General features: G+C 29.7%; 1 protein-coding gene across 1 annotated transcript in view; it reads right to left on the minus strand.

Moving 5' to 3' along the window:
* Positions 1-837: 837 nt before the first annotated feature.
* The window catches only part of LOC107443251 (alkylglycerol monooxygenase), a 51214-nt gene continuing 34013 nt past the window's right edge, over positions 838-18038 (minus strand). The window contains exons 7-11 of the mRNA XM_087165912.1: positions 16332-16483; positions 8307-8441; positions 5635-5751; positions 3844-3926; positions 838-2246 (exon numbers count right to left, since the gene is read on the minus strand). Of these exons, the coding sequence (XP_087022038.1) occupies positions 2039-2246; positions 3844-3926; positions 5635-5751; positions 8307-8441; positions 16332-16483 (695 nt within the window). The 3' untranslated portion in view covers positions 838-2038. The remainder of the gene's footprint in view (positions 2247-3843; positions 3927-5634; positions 5752-8306; positions 8442-16331; positions 16484-18038) is intronic.

Raw genomic sequence — 18038 nt, forward strand, 5'->3', positions numbered from 1 at the left:
CAAAGTTTTGAACTTTAACGATACGGAGGCAGTTAAAGCATGCCTTACCTGGGTTGGGTAAATTGCGGAAAGCACTTGATTCCCCACTTTAATTAATAACTAGTTAAATTGCTGATTAGCTAATTCATGAGTGCATTAAAGGTTTTCGGTCTTTAGCAGTAAAATATACATTTTGATAATGATTCTAAAAACTTACACCGGAACACCTTGCATATACTGTAGTGAAGAACAAGATCTAACCAAATAAACCAGACGATATCGATAGTTTTTGATGATTGAGGTTACAGTTATCAGTTTATTTTACTGTCTATCCTCAAATAGGTATTCATTGATATAAAGATAATCACCATAACCGAATTTGTAAGATAGTAGGAAAATAAATTATTCGCTTATATGTCGTGCTTAACGAGCAAAAATCAGTCATTCCACAGGTTATCTATCTTGTGTGCAGAATAACTAGGATGATCCGTTAAAGTGCAAAAATGCTTTTTCATTTCTTAAATTATCAAGGTAATCTACCCATTACCTTCCAGGCACTCATTAAAGTTTAAATAAGATCTTTGCTAGGACAACAGCAACATTTATCTGTGCATTTATGAACATAAAGTTATTTATTTGTTTTTAGTAATCTAAAAAGTAGAATTACACCAATCAAACAATCAACACTAGTTGATAGATTAAATTATGAATATTTTTAAAAATTATAATACAAAGGATCAAAGGGTTTAAAATATTATCACATTACTGTCGTTTTCAGCAATCTAAAAAATCAAGTCAATATAATACTTAGGTAAATAGTGGAAAGTTCTTGACTCCGATCTTTGATGGATCATCCTAGCTAATCTGCAGATCAGATTGGTAAAATGAACTGTTTTCGAGCTTTAGAGGTAAAATATGCGTTTCATAAGAATGGTTGAAAAACATGTTTTATTGCATAAGAAACTTAACTATTTTATTTTAATTAAAATTGAAGACTTTTTTAATTTTTAACCACAAAAGACTTATTGCCATCAATTAAAATAAAATGAGTAAATTTATAAAATAAAGTCTTTAGCCAATATAGATTTATACAATACGTTTATTTATACTCGATATTTTGAAAGAGTAGAGGAAATAAAAAATTAAAAGAATAAATTTAACTACCTGAAACGATAGGGTTTTGTCGTAAAAGAAGAGTTTAAAATTACCTCACTCTTTGTATTACGAAATGTGTAAAAAAAGAAAGCGAAGTATAAAGCACAAATAAACTATAGTTGGAACATATAGCTGCTTTAATGCTACATAAAAAATCATTTTTTTAGTATTAATGCTTTGGCACTTATGGTATCAACGAAAGCACATAGCTACGAAACAGCTGAAACAGATCGTCCAACTATTTTTTATCCGTTCTTCTTACATTGCTTTTTGTTTCGTTATTTTATCAGAATTAAATAGTTTTAGCAGAAGAACATGTTATGTGAATTATTGAAAATACTCAGATTTTTGTGTTTAAGAACATAGCTAGAGCCAAGTTGCAAGTATAAAGCAATACTTTATTTCTCCAAACATATTAACTAGATGGTTTTCATTGAAAAAAAAGTCTTTTGTGATTAGATTCCTGATGTTTCTAAGGTCGAGGTTCTAAAATTGATTAAAATATCATTGATTGTATTCTTCTATGAAACTTTTCAGGTGTTAAAAAATTAAACAATTTTCCTTCGCCTAAAATTTAAATGCTAGTTATAGAGAACAGTCATATTTTAATAAGATTAGCAGAATTTAAAATTATGAAAATTAATTTTTATAATTAATATGCATCTAAAATTTTAAAGTCCAACTTTTTTATATTTCTAAATTTTTGGTTAAATTGATCATTTAAAATTTTTATATTTGAAACAATGCATGTCGACGATTGAATTTTATATTTTATGCACAAAAGCTTTGTTTCCAATCATTATTTTAATGAGTTATAGACATCAAACGCATTTGTGTACCACTTTGGTCTTTCAGAAATTTCAACTGTCATTTAGAAATAAAGCTGAATATTTCAGTTCAGTTTTCATAATTGTTTTTCCTTGTAGATTTTTCTCAAATTTTCAGCTAAATGTAAACTGATCCACATAGAGATAGAGGCTGTCATGAATATTCTGTTTGCATATACTACTAGCATGACAGCTATTCCGAATTTCTTGATTTCCGGGAACACTATTCTGTCAAACAAGAAATAAAGAATGCATCTCCCAAATTCAAGTGGTGGTCCATATTGGCTAAAAAATAAAAGAAAAAAAATTCTAACTCTAAGACGAGAAATATTGAATATTACATTTTTATAGAATGTTTTTAATTTAAATCTATTAAGTAGTTCATAGCAGCATAGTATTATACGGTTATTAATCACAACTTCCATGCTAGTAATTTTGATTAATATTTGGAATTAAAATTAATGATAATGGTCTTCTGTAATTTACGATGATTTTTTTTATAACTTTGAGGGTTCTTATAATAAGGTACAGTAAGCGTGAAATGAAAAGAAAAAAATTGGTGGAAAAAGTTTTATTGATTCTGAAGGAGTTAGAAAGTTATAGATTGATTAAAACTTTCGACTTTCATCAAATTTCACGTCATATTGAAATATGACGTGAAATTTGATTTTTCAGCAATCATTTTGAAAAAGGTAGCTTTAATTGAATTCATTCTACATCTACAGAATTCATCTACAGAATTTACGTTAAAAAATAATTACCACATTTTGCGCAACATAATATTATATTTAAAATTGAGAATAATAGACATATTCATAGCAAGCGATTTCTGATGATTGCTTAGACGGAAAAAATTATGATAAAATTATCTACCAAATTTGTAAAATTCATTACAAAGTATTGTCACAAAGCAATTCTGTTCTTTTTAAATAAAAAAAAAAGTTTTTTTTCGCACACTTGTTAAAATAATAATAATAATGAAAAAGAAATGCTTAGATTATGAAGTAGAACAAAGAAAAATTTTAGCAACAATTTCAAACGATAATTTTCCAATTGTTTTTTAGTTTTCTATTTAAATATAAATTTTGATTTAAAAAAAAACTGTGCTTTTAATACTTTTTAATGTATAAATATATAATCAAATTGCTATTCTAATTTATGAAAAACTCCCCGTTATACGTTGAATATTTTTTTAACATTATGAAAATTACTTTACTATAATTATATTTATTTTTCGTTTGGCAACTAATTTTTTGATTTTTTCAATCGCCTATTCTACGTAAACGTTTAAACTTAAAAATAATTCTATTTCCCAAACTAAAGAGAAATCAAAAACTGTTCTTCCATTTTAATTTCTAACTTCAAGCTAACCTAAATGTAAAAAAAATAAACTCAGTTTGGGAGAGACTCTTCTTGAAGTACTTCTAAGTAAAAAAGAAATTCTTTAAATGCAGGCGGAAAGTTCAAACATTTAGAAATTTCCTTCTTTCTTTCGGTTATAAAAAAATGCCGAAATTAAACATATTTTGTCAGTAGGAAGAAACAAAAGAAGAAAAGGACAAGTTTTTTAAGAGGTAAAATTTAATTTTTGGTCAAGAAAAGTTATTAGATCTTAAGTATTTGTTATAATTTCGGCATTTTTATAAGGGAGTAAAGTATGGACAATATTCCAGAGTAACATACAGCCATAGAATATAAATTTGATTTGTTTTTCTTGCATTATATCTTTAACTTAGTAAGCTAAAAAGTAAGAGAAATAAATGAATTAGTGGAAATGAAAATTCTTCTTTTTCAATCTCACTTTATGCTTGCGTGAATAGAGGTTACTCTAATAAAACGATAACGGATAACTTTAATGATGCGATATTTTTAAAATAATTACCTGTTATCAAGCATGAATCCTAACGAAATGCAGCCAATACATATGAAGGTTGCTATTGCACTTATTGCCACTTTCGATATTATCTGAAATATGTTTGGACAATTGTTAAATAGAGCTAATTTGATATGATTGTTAAATTCATAAACACATATGTTTTTAATGAGTTATGACTTGTGTAATGATAGCATAAATTCTACATACACTATTAAGATTGTTCTTTAATTTTCAAAGTATATATATATATATATATATATATATATATATATATATATATATATATATATATATATATATATATATATATATATATATATATATATATATATATATATATATATATATATATATATATATATATATATATATATACACATAAATAGTGATTATGTAGACATTATTTATAAATACCTTTATATTATTATATTAATTATTATTTTTTTAAGAAACACAGAGAAGGTGCTGGAGACGTAATATGATGGATATTTATAATGGTCCAACATGAACAAACCATCAAAACAAGTTGCTTTTCTTATGTTGAACCATCATAAATGTGTCCCAATTCCTATATGGGATGATGGTATTTCATGTTGGTTCCAACATTTCTGAGAAAATATGATGGAAATTTTTGATGGTCCAGCATGAGCAAACCATCAAAACAAGTTGCTAATCTTATGTTGGACCATCATAAATTTGTCCGAATTCCTACCTTGGGGTGATGGTCACTTATGTTGGTTACCATCAAAGATTATGTTGGTCCATCAGCGGAAGACAATCAAAAATTTTGACTTGGGTATAAATATATATATATATATAATATATATATATATATATATATATATATATATATATATATATATATATATATATATATATATATATATATATATATATATATATTTTGACTTGGGTATAAATATATATATATATATTATATATATATATATATATATATATATATATATATATATATATATATATATATATATATTTTGACTTGGGTATAAATATATATATATATATAATATATATATATATATATATATATATATATATATATATATATATATATATATATATATATATATATATATATATATATATATATATATATATATATTTTGACTTGGGTATAAATATATATATATATATAATATATATATATATATATATATATATATATATATATATATATATATATATATATATATATATATATATATATATATATATATATATATATATATATATATATATATATATATATATAAATAGTGATTATGTAGACATTATTTATATATATAAATACCTTTATGTTATTATATTAATTATTTTTTTTTAAAGAAACATAGAGAAGGTGCTTCGTAATCATCGCCCTTAAAATATTGTATTTTTTGCATCCTTATCAGAAATAAAGTCATCTGAAATAGGGTCGCAAGTCAGTATTTGAGAGGGGAAGAGACAGTAACCTTACCGCAATTTGTCGAATCATTTGTGAGGAAGTAGGGGGGAAATTATCCTGATGAATAGTTTGATTGCTTAATGTAATTTGGTGTTTCTAAGAATTGCCTAAAATCTCTTTAATGTTTCCTTTAGCAATTAAACAGGAATTTTGTGTCTTTATAACTACTCTTCTCAATAGGAATTCGTACAATTTACTTCCTCGTTTGAACATTAGTTAGTGACCCCACTGTGCATACTTTACTGACTTCATTTTTGATAATAGGATTTTAAAAATATGTAATAAGCGTGGTCATTACGGAACACCCAGTAATTTTTGAAAAGCTCTCTTACCGACATATTGAGAGCCATCATCATGTAGGATGTGAGGAGGAAAGCGAAGTGGAGCATTGTGTATAATTTATACAGCAACGGCATTTGTGGGTCATACTTGTCGAAATGAGGAGCAGGCTGTAAAAATAATGAAAAATATTATTATAATCTTATTTAACAATGGCATTTAGAATATTAGTTAGAAATGTTCGAAAAGAAGCAACAAAATTATTTTCAATCAATTAACTTTTTCTTCAAAATATTACATTCCCATTTATACCAAATATATTAGAATTATATCAAATTGCTCGAGAAACAAAATCCTAGAAGTTGGTCTTTATAATAATTTATACACAGAATTTAAGGCTGAGAGAATAATGAATATTGAAGATGTTAGAGAATAAATTATTCGCTGAATAAATTACGATGTTTATACATAGAATTGAATAGTTCTCGAACTAATTTTCAAATATGAATATTTTTAAACTTCACTGAACTTCTTGTGCAATTTTCGTTCGTGCGTTGGCTCAGAAAAAAAAGAGTAATGTTAATTTTTACACCCAAAAACAGCACTCCACGCATCAACTCCACATGCTAATTGTAAAATAACGAACGATTATCAGGTTTTGAAAAATAATAATTTACACTTGAAAAAAAAGTTAAACTAAAAATACAGATTGTATGACTCAATACGGATAAATAAATCAGAAGTAGTTTTATTCGTTGGCAAAACTTTTTTTATCGCTCTTAATTATTTTTTTATTTTTAAAAAATTTAATACATATGTTAAGATTTATATCTGGCAATATGCAATTCCTCTTCTTTTTATGCTACTTTTGATTGACATCCATTCGATCATGAGGTAATAAAATAAAGAAGAATAAAATCTCGTGAGGGAAAAGAGATTTTCTACAAAAATATAGAAACAATAATTTTTTTAAAAAAGAGACAATTAACGAAAAAGTACTTAAATTTGCAATAACTTTCGAACAAATGGGAATTTCAAGACAAAATTCGCGTTATAACAAATAAGTTCACCAATTAAATGACTCTTTCAGCATGTCAAATTTTAACTTGCAGTTGCATTTCAGCAGTTGCAATTCTGCGGGCTACAGAACGACCAAGCATGGTATTTCCCCCCTCCAAGTTTAACATTTAATAATTCTCAAGATAATTACCGAATGTTAATTTTTTCATAGTACTCCTTGCACATTTTTCTGCAATCCATTACAGTCTCAAGTTTATATAGTTTTTGCAAGAATCTATGCATTCAGTCGAATAAAGATTTAATTACATTTAACAAACATTTTTTTCTCAAGCAACGAGAAAAGGCAAACATATTTTCAAACTATTACATTGGTTTCTAAGCATTATTTTAATCAGCAAAAGCGTTAACGTTTTGAAATGAACTATAAATTCAAGAAAAATGTATGGCATGAAATAATTATTTTTTATGCACTTCATTTAGTTTAAAGAAGCAAAAATAAAAGGACTGCTATCTATAGACGATCAGCCGAAAGGAAAGAAGTGTCACTTTCGTGCAGCAAAACCTCACAAAATTACACATAAAAAGTTTCGCTTAAAAATAAAGGCCTGGCAACTGTATGACGTAATGATTTAACTTAATCTGCAAGGAAAAATCCGATAAGCAGATTTTTGTAACTTTGAATTATTGTAGACTTAAGAATGCGTCATAGGAGCATGTAGATTGCAGACTATGTTTTTTTAATAAATTTTTTTTGACATTCTATCAATTATTCTCTGTTTATTAAATAATTTAAACTTTTGCATTTTAATCCTCAACGTACCGTTGCGGAATAACTACAATTGCTTTATTTATGTTTGCAGAGAAAATAGGGACAATATAAAAATTATTAAAATGATTTTTGAAGTTATACTTCTTATGCGACTTCCAACAAGGTTGCGTTAAACGTTTAACGCTACATTTTTATTGGCCGGGAAATCACGTGGTAGGATCCAGTTTTCCCTCATTCATTTCCATATTGTTTTGGTTCTCACTAGCATAAAAATAATAAAAGTCATAAAAGTATTGTTTTTCTATAAATATTTTTTTAGTTTGTTTTGATACACATATAATTTAATAGGGTAGTATTTTTTATTTTCAAATTTAGTGGATAGTATTTTTAGTATTTAGTAGGTAGTGTTTAGTAGGGTAGTATTTTACGTCAAGGTACGTCTCTTGTGAATATCAATTGGTTGTTAGGTTTTCTCTTCTGAAATTACATTATGACGCATTCACATACATTATTAATACAAATACATTTTCCAGGGCGAGGCGATGAGGCTACCACAAGCACTTCCACTGGTTCAAGAGGTCCACGAGGAAAAAATGCACAATATTACCATGATTACAGAGCACGGAAGCGAGCGGAGCAGGAAAAAGAGTCGCTGAATAGAACTAGTGATCCTTCTACGACTGCTGATTCTTCTACAATTAACGTCGCAGGTTGTGAAGTTTAACTTCTTTCGCGCGGAGGGACTCAACGCACTATTTTTTTAAGTAGCAGCCTTATAGGTTTTTAACAATAACGTAAAAATATTATACATTTATTTATCTGTTTGGTATTCTCGCAATTTTCGTGGACAACTGACAGACTCTGCCCTTTAAATATGAAATTAAATTTTTGAATTGTATGTATAAGAATAATAAGTTAATGCAGTTAAAAACTTACGTGAGGAATGTCTTCAACATTTCCGACCCATGGTTTACCCGGTGACCATCCTGGGCCTTTGAATATCACAGACAGCTTATCACTCCATTTCTCGTACTCATTGAATTTTTTCCATATATGTATGAAATGTCTGGTCTGAAAGGAAAAATATTATAAATAAATTAAATTAAATTTTATCTCTGAAATAAGGAGATTAGGAGGGAAGATGGATATATTTAACAGTTCTTTTTTAAATCTAGCAAAACTAGCTGTTGCCCGCGTCTTAGACCACACGTAAGTACTTTGATTTCAGTTTCAATTGTTTGCGAAAGATATCAGCGATATTGTCGAAATTCTCTATGTATTTGATTTCATTAATATTTTAAAATCTTTCCGGCAGCCATTAAATTACAAAAACCACCATAAGTATGAATTCGGGGAGTTTTAGGTTTAGTGTAGTAGACAGTAAAATAATTAAAATTATTTCCACCTCTATCGTGAGATGAGATAGAAAACTCATCCTTATGCACTATTGCGTGCTGTTCCTCCCGTACCATTGAAGCCATTAGTTGCGTATCGTATAATATATATATATATATATATATATATATATATATATATATATATATATATATATATATATATATATATATATATATATATATATATATATATATATATATATATATATATATATATATATATATATATATATATATATATATATATATATATATATATATATATATATATATATATATATATATATATATATATCTATATACACTGGTTATCATAAATTAAGGAAAAATCACAAAAATAGCGATAACTCTTTCAAAAGTAAGCCAAACCGTGCAAAATTTGCATATGTTGTCCACTAAGAGTAGCTGAGTAAAATTGCAATATGCAAATTAGTGGCGCTGCACTCGGCTTACGTCATCTGCCTGGAGCATAAAAGTCCAAGTTTGAGAGTAAGCACACAAATTTTACTGTGATTGCGACATTGAAAATCTGAGATAGCCAATTCGTAATAATGACCTCTAGGCATCATTTGCCTGAAGAACTACGATGGAGAGCCATCGGGAGACTAGAGGCAGGGCAGAGTCAATCAGAAGTGGCCAGATGGCTAAATGTGAGTCCATCTGTGGTTCATAGACTTTGGAGGCAATTTCAAACCACAGATTCGGCATCTAGGAGGTTCAGTCAAGGACGGCCAACTGTTACGACCAGTGCCGATGACCGATATTTGACATTAAGTGCACGCAGGAATAGAACCGCTACTCCGACACATCTTAGATCCTCTCTTGCTGCAGCCACCGGAAGGTTGGTGTCAACGTCAACTGTGCGCAGAAGGCTCCACGAAGGTGGTCTGTATGCGAGACGACCAGCCATTTGCGTGCCGCTCACATCACGCCATAGGAGAGACCGTTTGCAGTGGGCCCGACAACATGTCCACTGGACGTCAGATCAATGGAGGCCTGTTCTCTTTACGGATGAGTCCAGGTTTAGTCTAGAAAGTGACAGTAGACGTTATTTGATATGGAGAGAACCTGGGACCCGTTATCATCCATCAAACATCCGTGAAAGAGATGCATACGGAAGAGGCAGTGTCTGTGTTTGGGGAGGCATATCCTTAGGAGGGCGCACATACCTCCATGTCTTTCCAAGGGGAACCGTGAATGCTCAGGTTTATCGAGACAACATCCTTGATGCTTATGTGCGCCCATATGCCGGGGCAATTGGTGATTGCTTCCTGTTACAGGACGATAATGCAAGACCACACAGAGCTCGCATTGTTGATGATTATCTTCAACAGGAAACAATTACTCGCATGGAGTGGCCAGCTCGATCCCCGGACTTGAATCCTATCGAGCACGTTTGGGATGCTCTAGGGAGGCGTGTATCTGCCATCAATCCGCCCCCTCAGACCCTTGCCACGCTTGCAACTGCTTTACAAGAGCAATGGCTCTCACTTCCTATTGAACTGATAGACCGCATAATTGAAAGCATCACACATCGCTGTTTGTGCTGTATTGCTTCTAGAGGCAATCATATTCCATATTAAAGGTACTTTTTCTATTGCAAACCGATACTTCCAATTTGTTTATTTTATACATGTGCTAATTTCTATACTACTATTAATGTCTGATAATTTCTTTTTATGTTGTTTAATACCTTACTATGTGTTGTATATTGTGGGTAAGTTTCATAAAATTCCATGTGTAATTTCTTGAGTTATCGCGATTTTTGTGAATTTTCCTTAATTTATGATAACCAGTGTATATATATATATGTAGAACACGGTGGTGTGGTGGAGGCGTGCGCATATTCCCCATATATTAATTTTATCCTGACATCCTGACTTACCTTATATAAAGATTCTTATATAAAGATATTCTGCCTTCCTTCGGAAAAATAATACAATCATGAAGTCAATTGAATGAAAATCAACCGCATCTATAAAGTGTATTTTCTATGGGCTGGCTTGTAAAGCTTATAAAAGTTCTTAAACTTGTAAAGCTTGTAAATGCTCTAAAATTTGTACAGCTTATAAGCTTGTAAAAGCTGAAAACTAGAATTAGGTAGCAAGTATCCTTTTTCGTTTAAAAAATTGAACTTTCCAAAAAGGAAGAGAACGAAAGTGTTTTCTTTGGGTGATATTTGTCTGAGTGATTAACTTTTGAAATCCAGCTACTGTTGATCGATACAAATACTTATACTTTCTTGACTCAAAATACTTATACTTGCAGTCTTGACTCAAAATATTCTAAGTGATTCCTGTTGCCGATGTGATAACCGTTGGAGGCTTACGTGTTTTTCTTCTTAATGTAACGCAATGCAGGGTACTTTCATCATTAAGTCCTCCGTGAAGGCTAGTTAGTCCCAATTCTTGAACTTGGAGTTGGGTTCAAGTTCACGGAGGTAAACTTTGATAATTATAAATCCAAAAATGAGTCAGCTCTTCAACGCCAGTCATAAAATAAAATAAATGAGTACTTTTGTTGGTTATTTGTTGATAAGAAAAAGGGATTTATTTATTTATTTATCTATTTATTATTTATTTAAAGTGTGGATGGTCAGTGAAGTACTTTAGGCACTACCTATGAAAAACATGACAACACTAGATGAACTTTTGCTTTAGTCAAAAGAACCTAGAATATAAAATTGATAAAAATTCTTTTATTATAGACTTGTAGTTGTCGTATTCAAAATATTGACGAAATTCCTGAAATTCGACTAGGGAAACATTAAAAGCACGTTAAATATTATATAATTAAAAAATTATACCAGACAAAAATCTGGAATAAAATAAGGTTGTAAGTGTATACTTTATTAAAAACATGTAATCTTATAATCTTATTTATCATTGCAGTTAAATTTTATATATATTTTTATATCAGATATATAATTAAATACCGCTAGATAATCAGTGTGGATATATTCTATTATTATTTTTAATAATATATTAATAATGCATAAAAATATATAAATTATCAATTTTTGGTTGCAGTAGGCAATTTATTGTTTTGTATTAATGTCAGATTATAAGTTCAAAATATCGTATAGGTTTAATATATTCCGATTAGGAATGCTGGTATATGTCGATTTTTAATTTTCTCCACTATTCTAAAAAAAAGATATAAAACATTATAACCCAATCAACTTCAATAAATGTGCAAAATAAATGTTAAATGAGTGACATAAACTTAAATTATTTTGCATTTACTAATTAGAAATTCTTTTTCTGGAAATAAATGTTTATTTTTTTTTAGTTTCGACGGGTTAATTTGGAGATTGCTTAATTTTAAATGAAAATAATACAATATACGTAAGCTAATTTAATATAATTTATTCATAAGATGACTAAATATTCACAAATAAAAAAAAATAAAAAAAAAGAAATTTTTAATAATATACTGTAAGAAATTCTGAATCAAATTACGGTATAAAATATTGTCACTTTGAGCTCATCATCTGTTAAATCCATTTTCCCCGTGAAATATTATAGCATAATTTTTACAATAATATTTATTTAATTAGAGTGATTCAGTGATTTTATTGTAATAATTACTATAAAAATTACAGCTTATCAGATTTTATGTTCCGTAACAAGTTCTAGTAAAAGTGGAATCTATACGGTCAAAAGTACCGGCACACAGGGTGCCGGTACTTTTAACCTTGATTTAAAACAGAATTTTTTAGATGTAGACAACTCTCTTACTTCCTAATTTTTTCATTATGTTTACATTTAGAATTTATTTCAAAATTTGCAAGACAATAAGTTTTAATTTAATATAAAACTTTTGATTTTAAAATGTAATAAAATGAGGATTGTAATGTTAGATTAAATATTGAATTGAAATGAAAGTAATTGAAATTATTCTTGAGAAGAAATATACTTTATCGGGCCTCACCACTGCTGGATGCCCAGAAGAACTAAGAAGTATGTCAAGAGAGGGAGCAATCGGGTTTCACGCCTTGGAATTACCTGAAATTTTGAGAAAGCCTAGCACACGTGACCTGATTTTGAAAATTACCGCCAATAGTTCGGTTATATAATTCAAAGATACTATGATGAAATTTTCATTTGGCATTTAAGAATCTTCTTTGTTGTTGTTCGAATTGTGTTATGTTGATACACGTGAAAAGCAGTTTTTTTATTAGTGTTCTATAGACTCTATGGGCGCATAAATCTTATTGATAAAAAAGCGTTTTCTTCAATTTTAAATATTTGGAAAAATACTAAGCAAAAAGTATAATTTACTAAACGTGTTCTTTAAATAAAACTGAATGATATATATTTTTTATGCAGTGCTACAAGTAAAAGAACAATAAACTTTAATTTTTTAACTGCATTATAAAGTTTTAAATTATTTATAAATAAATCATGCAGTTATAATATATATTACAGTCTATCTCCATTATCAATTTAAGGTAATAAACTTACATTTTCGTTACATTTGATTGATTGAAATTAACTAAAAAGACAAGAAAACTTCTCAGTCAAGCACCACGGAAAATTCGTTTTTTAGGAGAACTTTTTTAGTCAAACCAGACAGGCCTTTTCCCCACATGGAAGCGAAAACCATGTAGCCCACATTCAACCAGAAGGCAATTTGACTCTGTAACATTTTAATCTATGCCCCAGATGTAACCTGGTTAACTTATTTTCCCAGAAGTGATTAATTAGAGTAGATATTAAGCAGTATATAAACTTGCTAGTCACTGATATTCAAGCCCTTATGTCGATTGAGTTTAGAAAACAACCTTGTTTTAGATAATCATCAATATTTTTTTCGAAATTTAAAACTTCCTTAATACTTTTTCTCATTGCGTCACATTGGAAGTTCTCTATAATTGTTATAGGTGTTCTCTACAGGGTGGTCCTGAAATATAGGTAAAAAATGGAAAGGTAGGTAGAGGGGACCTAAATAAGCATATTTTGTATAGGATAGTATGTGCGGTAATACCGTCTTGAGCCAGTAGGGAGCGCTGATGACTGCGGCATATAAAAGAGCTTGCTAGCTGGATTCATCATTTTCTGCAGGACCGGGCTGTCCAGTTCCCTGGCCACCGCGTTCTCCTGATTTAACCTGCTCGGATTTTTTTCTTTTGGGGTCATATTAAAAGCTTGGTGTACGAGAGTCCCGTCACATCTGAAGAAGATCTTGTTGAACGCTTGTCTGTTGCTTCTTTAGATGTGCTCGACATGCCTGACGTCTTTTCTAATGCACGCTGATCCATGCTCCGTCGCTGTGAATCTTGTATCGCTGTTGGTGGCTGCTCTTTCGAGCACCTCTTGTAAACTGTTGATAAATTTTTGTTTTCTTTTGTCTTTACTTGTCTTTTCAGTTTCCTTTGATTCGTACAGCTTCACAAGCTAGCGCTTTAATGTGCCATTACTGGACGCACATTCCTATCCGAAATATGCTTATTTATGTCCCCTCTACCTACTTTTGCATTTTTGTCATGTATTTTAGGACCACCCTGCATAATTAACTAATAAAAGTAAACATATTTTAAATTTACGATTAAGATTTTGAGTGGACCTTATAGTTATAATACTATTTTTTTTTGCATACATATATTTAAATTAAAATATAATCAAGCTAACTTCATCGAGAATATATTTTAGTTATTTGTCATGATGACTGCTTGGAAGACTTTAATTTCAATGTTGAAAAATGATAAAATATCAAAAAAAATAAATAAACGGATTTCAAAACGTTATTTTTTTAAAAACAAAATTTTGATTTAGGTTTAAGATAAATATAATAATTGATTTTTATAGAACTTAAATAAAGTGTAAGAATTTTGTAAATCTAACTAAGAACATATTGTATCTGCTATTTTATTTGACAAAAATTGAAAGTTGATTGGCCTTGTAGAGGACCAAAGGAAAACTCTAGAACGACATATTAAAAAAAAAAATAATTAAAACATTTTTGGAACTGTATACATATGCCAGACTACTTTTTAAAAAGTATGAAAGACAAACTGAAAAGAGCATATAAGTTTAAGAGAATAAAAATTTTATAGTAAACAAATAACAGGATATACTATTTTAATTTCAAAATTGCAGGAAATTTTATAAATTTTTAGCATGATTTAATTACTGATGTACTCATAATGGCTTGAGATCAACGTAAAGAAAATTTTTATAATACTCTTGCATTAAGGAAATAGCCAGTTTCAATTAGTTAACATTCCCTCATATCAACATTTAATTAAAACTTGTCGAGTTTCATCATTATCATAGTTGGTCAGACAGCCCAATGTGGGCCAATGGCTTCCTCTGAAGATTTCTCCATAATGACTTCCGATTTATCTTTGATCTCCAATTCTTTTCATTAATTGCAAGAAAATCAGACTCCACCGAGTTTTGTGATTGTCCAAGCATCAGAAGCGTATGTCAAAACTTTTCGAGTTTAAGGCTGTCTTAGCCAAATAATTTTAAAGCTGGGCTTCAATATTCCCGAAGTGAAAACACACCGTGAATATGCTGGTTTACGAAATTAATTTAGTAGATTAGTTTCATTTCAATATTTAAAAATTCTATGATATGATTACTATACTATTTATTGGAATGGACTATTAAAAAAAAAAATCAGATGAAAGAGATCAATCAATATTTCTGAAACTACAAAACTCACATGTGCAAGATTTTTTATTCATTTGCTGAAAACAATAAATATTCGTATGGTCCCAGAGTTCTTTACGATTAAAATTTAATAATGTAAAATTGATAATCAATGATGTTGTGTTAATTACAATTTAGTAATGGTGAGTTTCTTCCATAAAATAACTTAACTCCCAAAAAGTTTGGAACATTGAATTCAGTTGCTAAAGTTATAGAACTGAGCCATGCAGATTCAACTATATCATAATCATATAGATTCAAGTAGAACCAGCATTCATTAGAGAACAATTCCTAAGTTTGAAAGATCGAATTTTGAAATTTCCACTAAAATTATTAGCTAAAATAAAAGAATTATGGATACAAGACAGAAATTTTTCGATTCTTTGAAGTTAATATTTTAAAATCCGCTTTCGCATTCATTGAAAATGGAATGTTCTAAGCACAAAAATCAGGAATATTAAGGCGACAACTACGAATTCTGCAAAGGGGATTTTTTTATACTAAATTATTCTTTATCATTGTTGCTAGAGTTTTGCTAAACAACTTTTCAGAATATCCAGATACAACCAATACACAGTTTTGTGTATTGGTTGTATGTGAAAATTCAGATAATTCTGAAATGTTTCTAAACATTTTACTATCTACATAGTAATTTATGATATTTTCACCAAAACTGCCATCCGGAACAATTTTAAAATTCGGCCTAGCATCATATTGCACCAAACTACTCAAGCATAATGGATGGAGTTTATGAATGATGTAATAAAATGCAAACAAATCAATGCAACAATAGTTTTGCTTTTGAATCAAGAATTTGCGGCTAAATGGAGGGTAGTGAATTTCATTATAATACAAATTGCGGATGAATCTTATGAACTCCTCAAAAAATTCTTATTAGAAAGTACCTGAATTATCAAAGGATTGAATGATTTCATCTGGGTTGTACAACCATAGAGTGGTTTTTCTTCGGGATCTTCAGCCTCAAACGTTCCAAATATGCGGTCCCATATTATAAGAAAACCTCCGAAGTTTTTGTCTATATAACGTCTATTACGACCTAGAAACAAATATTTCCACTTTAGTTTCAGTGCTTGTTGATTGAAAACATAATAGTTTCCCTGATAAAACCTTCAACCTTAACCTGCATATTCATATAGAAAAAAATTACTCACTCAAATAAAACTGGAAAAAATGTAAATAATATAATACTGATTCAAAAGTAATGTAATAGAATGAATAGATATGTTTAGATGTCAGATATCGATTATGATCCTCAAAGGTTCTAATTTGTAATAGTTAAATATATAAAAAACAAGAAAATAATGTGATAATTCCCGTATCACGTTACGGTTTATCTCATTACAAGCTTTGAAAGATTTTTTTAAAAATTTACAAGCTGGTTCAGTGTGAGTAGTCCATTCATAATTCACTAAATATTCACTATAATGCGTTTTTATAACCGTCGTTGAACAGCCGACCCCTTTTATGGGTTTACGACTACTAATGTTCAACTCCGCAGCTTTGTAATTTTGAGCCCAATCCAGAGGACAAGGGAACTCCTGGATCAAGTATTGGGAGAAATTTGCCTTCGTGGAGGACTTTTAGATGGAGCTAACCCGCATTTGCGTTACATGGAGAGGAAGACCATAAGAGCCTGCCACTGTTAGCCTGACGGCAAGGGGACTCTAGCCCATAATCTGTCAACCACTGAGGATATTTCACGTCAGCATTGTGGTCGGTGCAACCTTCATTCGTATCGACTAGATTCGAACTCGGTTTGCCTCATTGGAAGGCGAACTCTCTATCCCCTATAATACGTTTATTCACCGCAGGTGACCAGCCGACCCGCGAAGCGGGTTTACAGCTTTTCGCGGTCCCCGCGGCTATAATACGTTATTCGAAACTGAAGCGGTAAGATATTACCTGATTAAAAACTTCATTCGCTTCAGAAATAATAGTCGACATGTCTCAAAAACAGGCGCCCACTTTCAAGATTTGCGAGACGTGAATGAGATGAAACAGAAGTGATTTGAAATATAAAAGGAAAAGTTGACAACGAAAAATGGTAAAATAAAAGAGCAACACAAAACTAGAAAAACCACAGTAGTAGAGGGAAAAAAGAGGAAAAACAGAACAAACAAAGGAACAATTGATTTGTAAATGATTTAGCAGAATGAGTATTGATACTGACTCTCTCAGAAATGACATCGTAAATAGATTGTACTCGTAATGCTATTCGTGATGTGTGCCGCAATTGACGAATGATTCCGTTGTTGATCTAGGCGCCAGCTTACACATTTGACATTGCAATGGCGAAATTCAGTGAGTTAGGGCATAAATTTCCCGATGTCACTACACCGAATTCATCTTTTTCTAAGCATTACTATAGGATTGGGATGAATTATTTTCTGAAATGATAAAAAAAAAAACTAAACTTTCTATGAACTTCTATTATTTAGACTGTGACGAAACATTTTATATTGGTGTCGTTAACGCTTTTTAGAACGTTGAGAAAACAATAGCATTTTAAAAAATCCCCTTATGTAAACTACAAAGAAATTATGTTGAATAATTTTTTTAAAACTAAAATGTGTACCTTTTTATATTGAGAT

The sequence above is a fragment of the Parasteatoda tepidariorum genome, chromosome 6 (assembly GCF_982258835.1).
Source record: "Parasteatoda tepidariorum strain Cologne lab strain chromosome 6, Ptep-v5.0, whole genome shotgun sequence".
In the NCBI taxonomy this organism is placed as follows: Eukaryota; Metazoa; Arthropoda; class Arachnida; order Araneae; family Theridiidae; genus Parasteatoda; species Parasteatoda tepidariorum.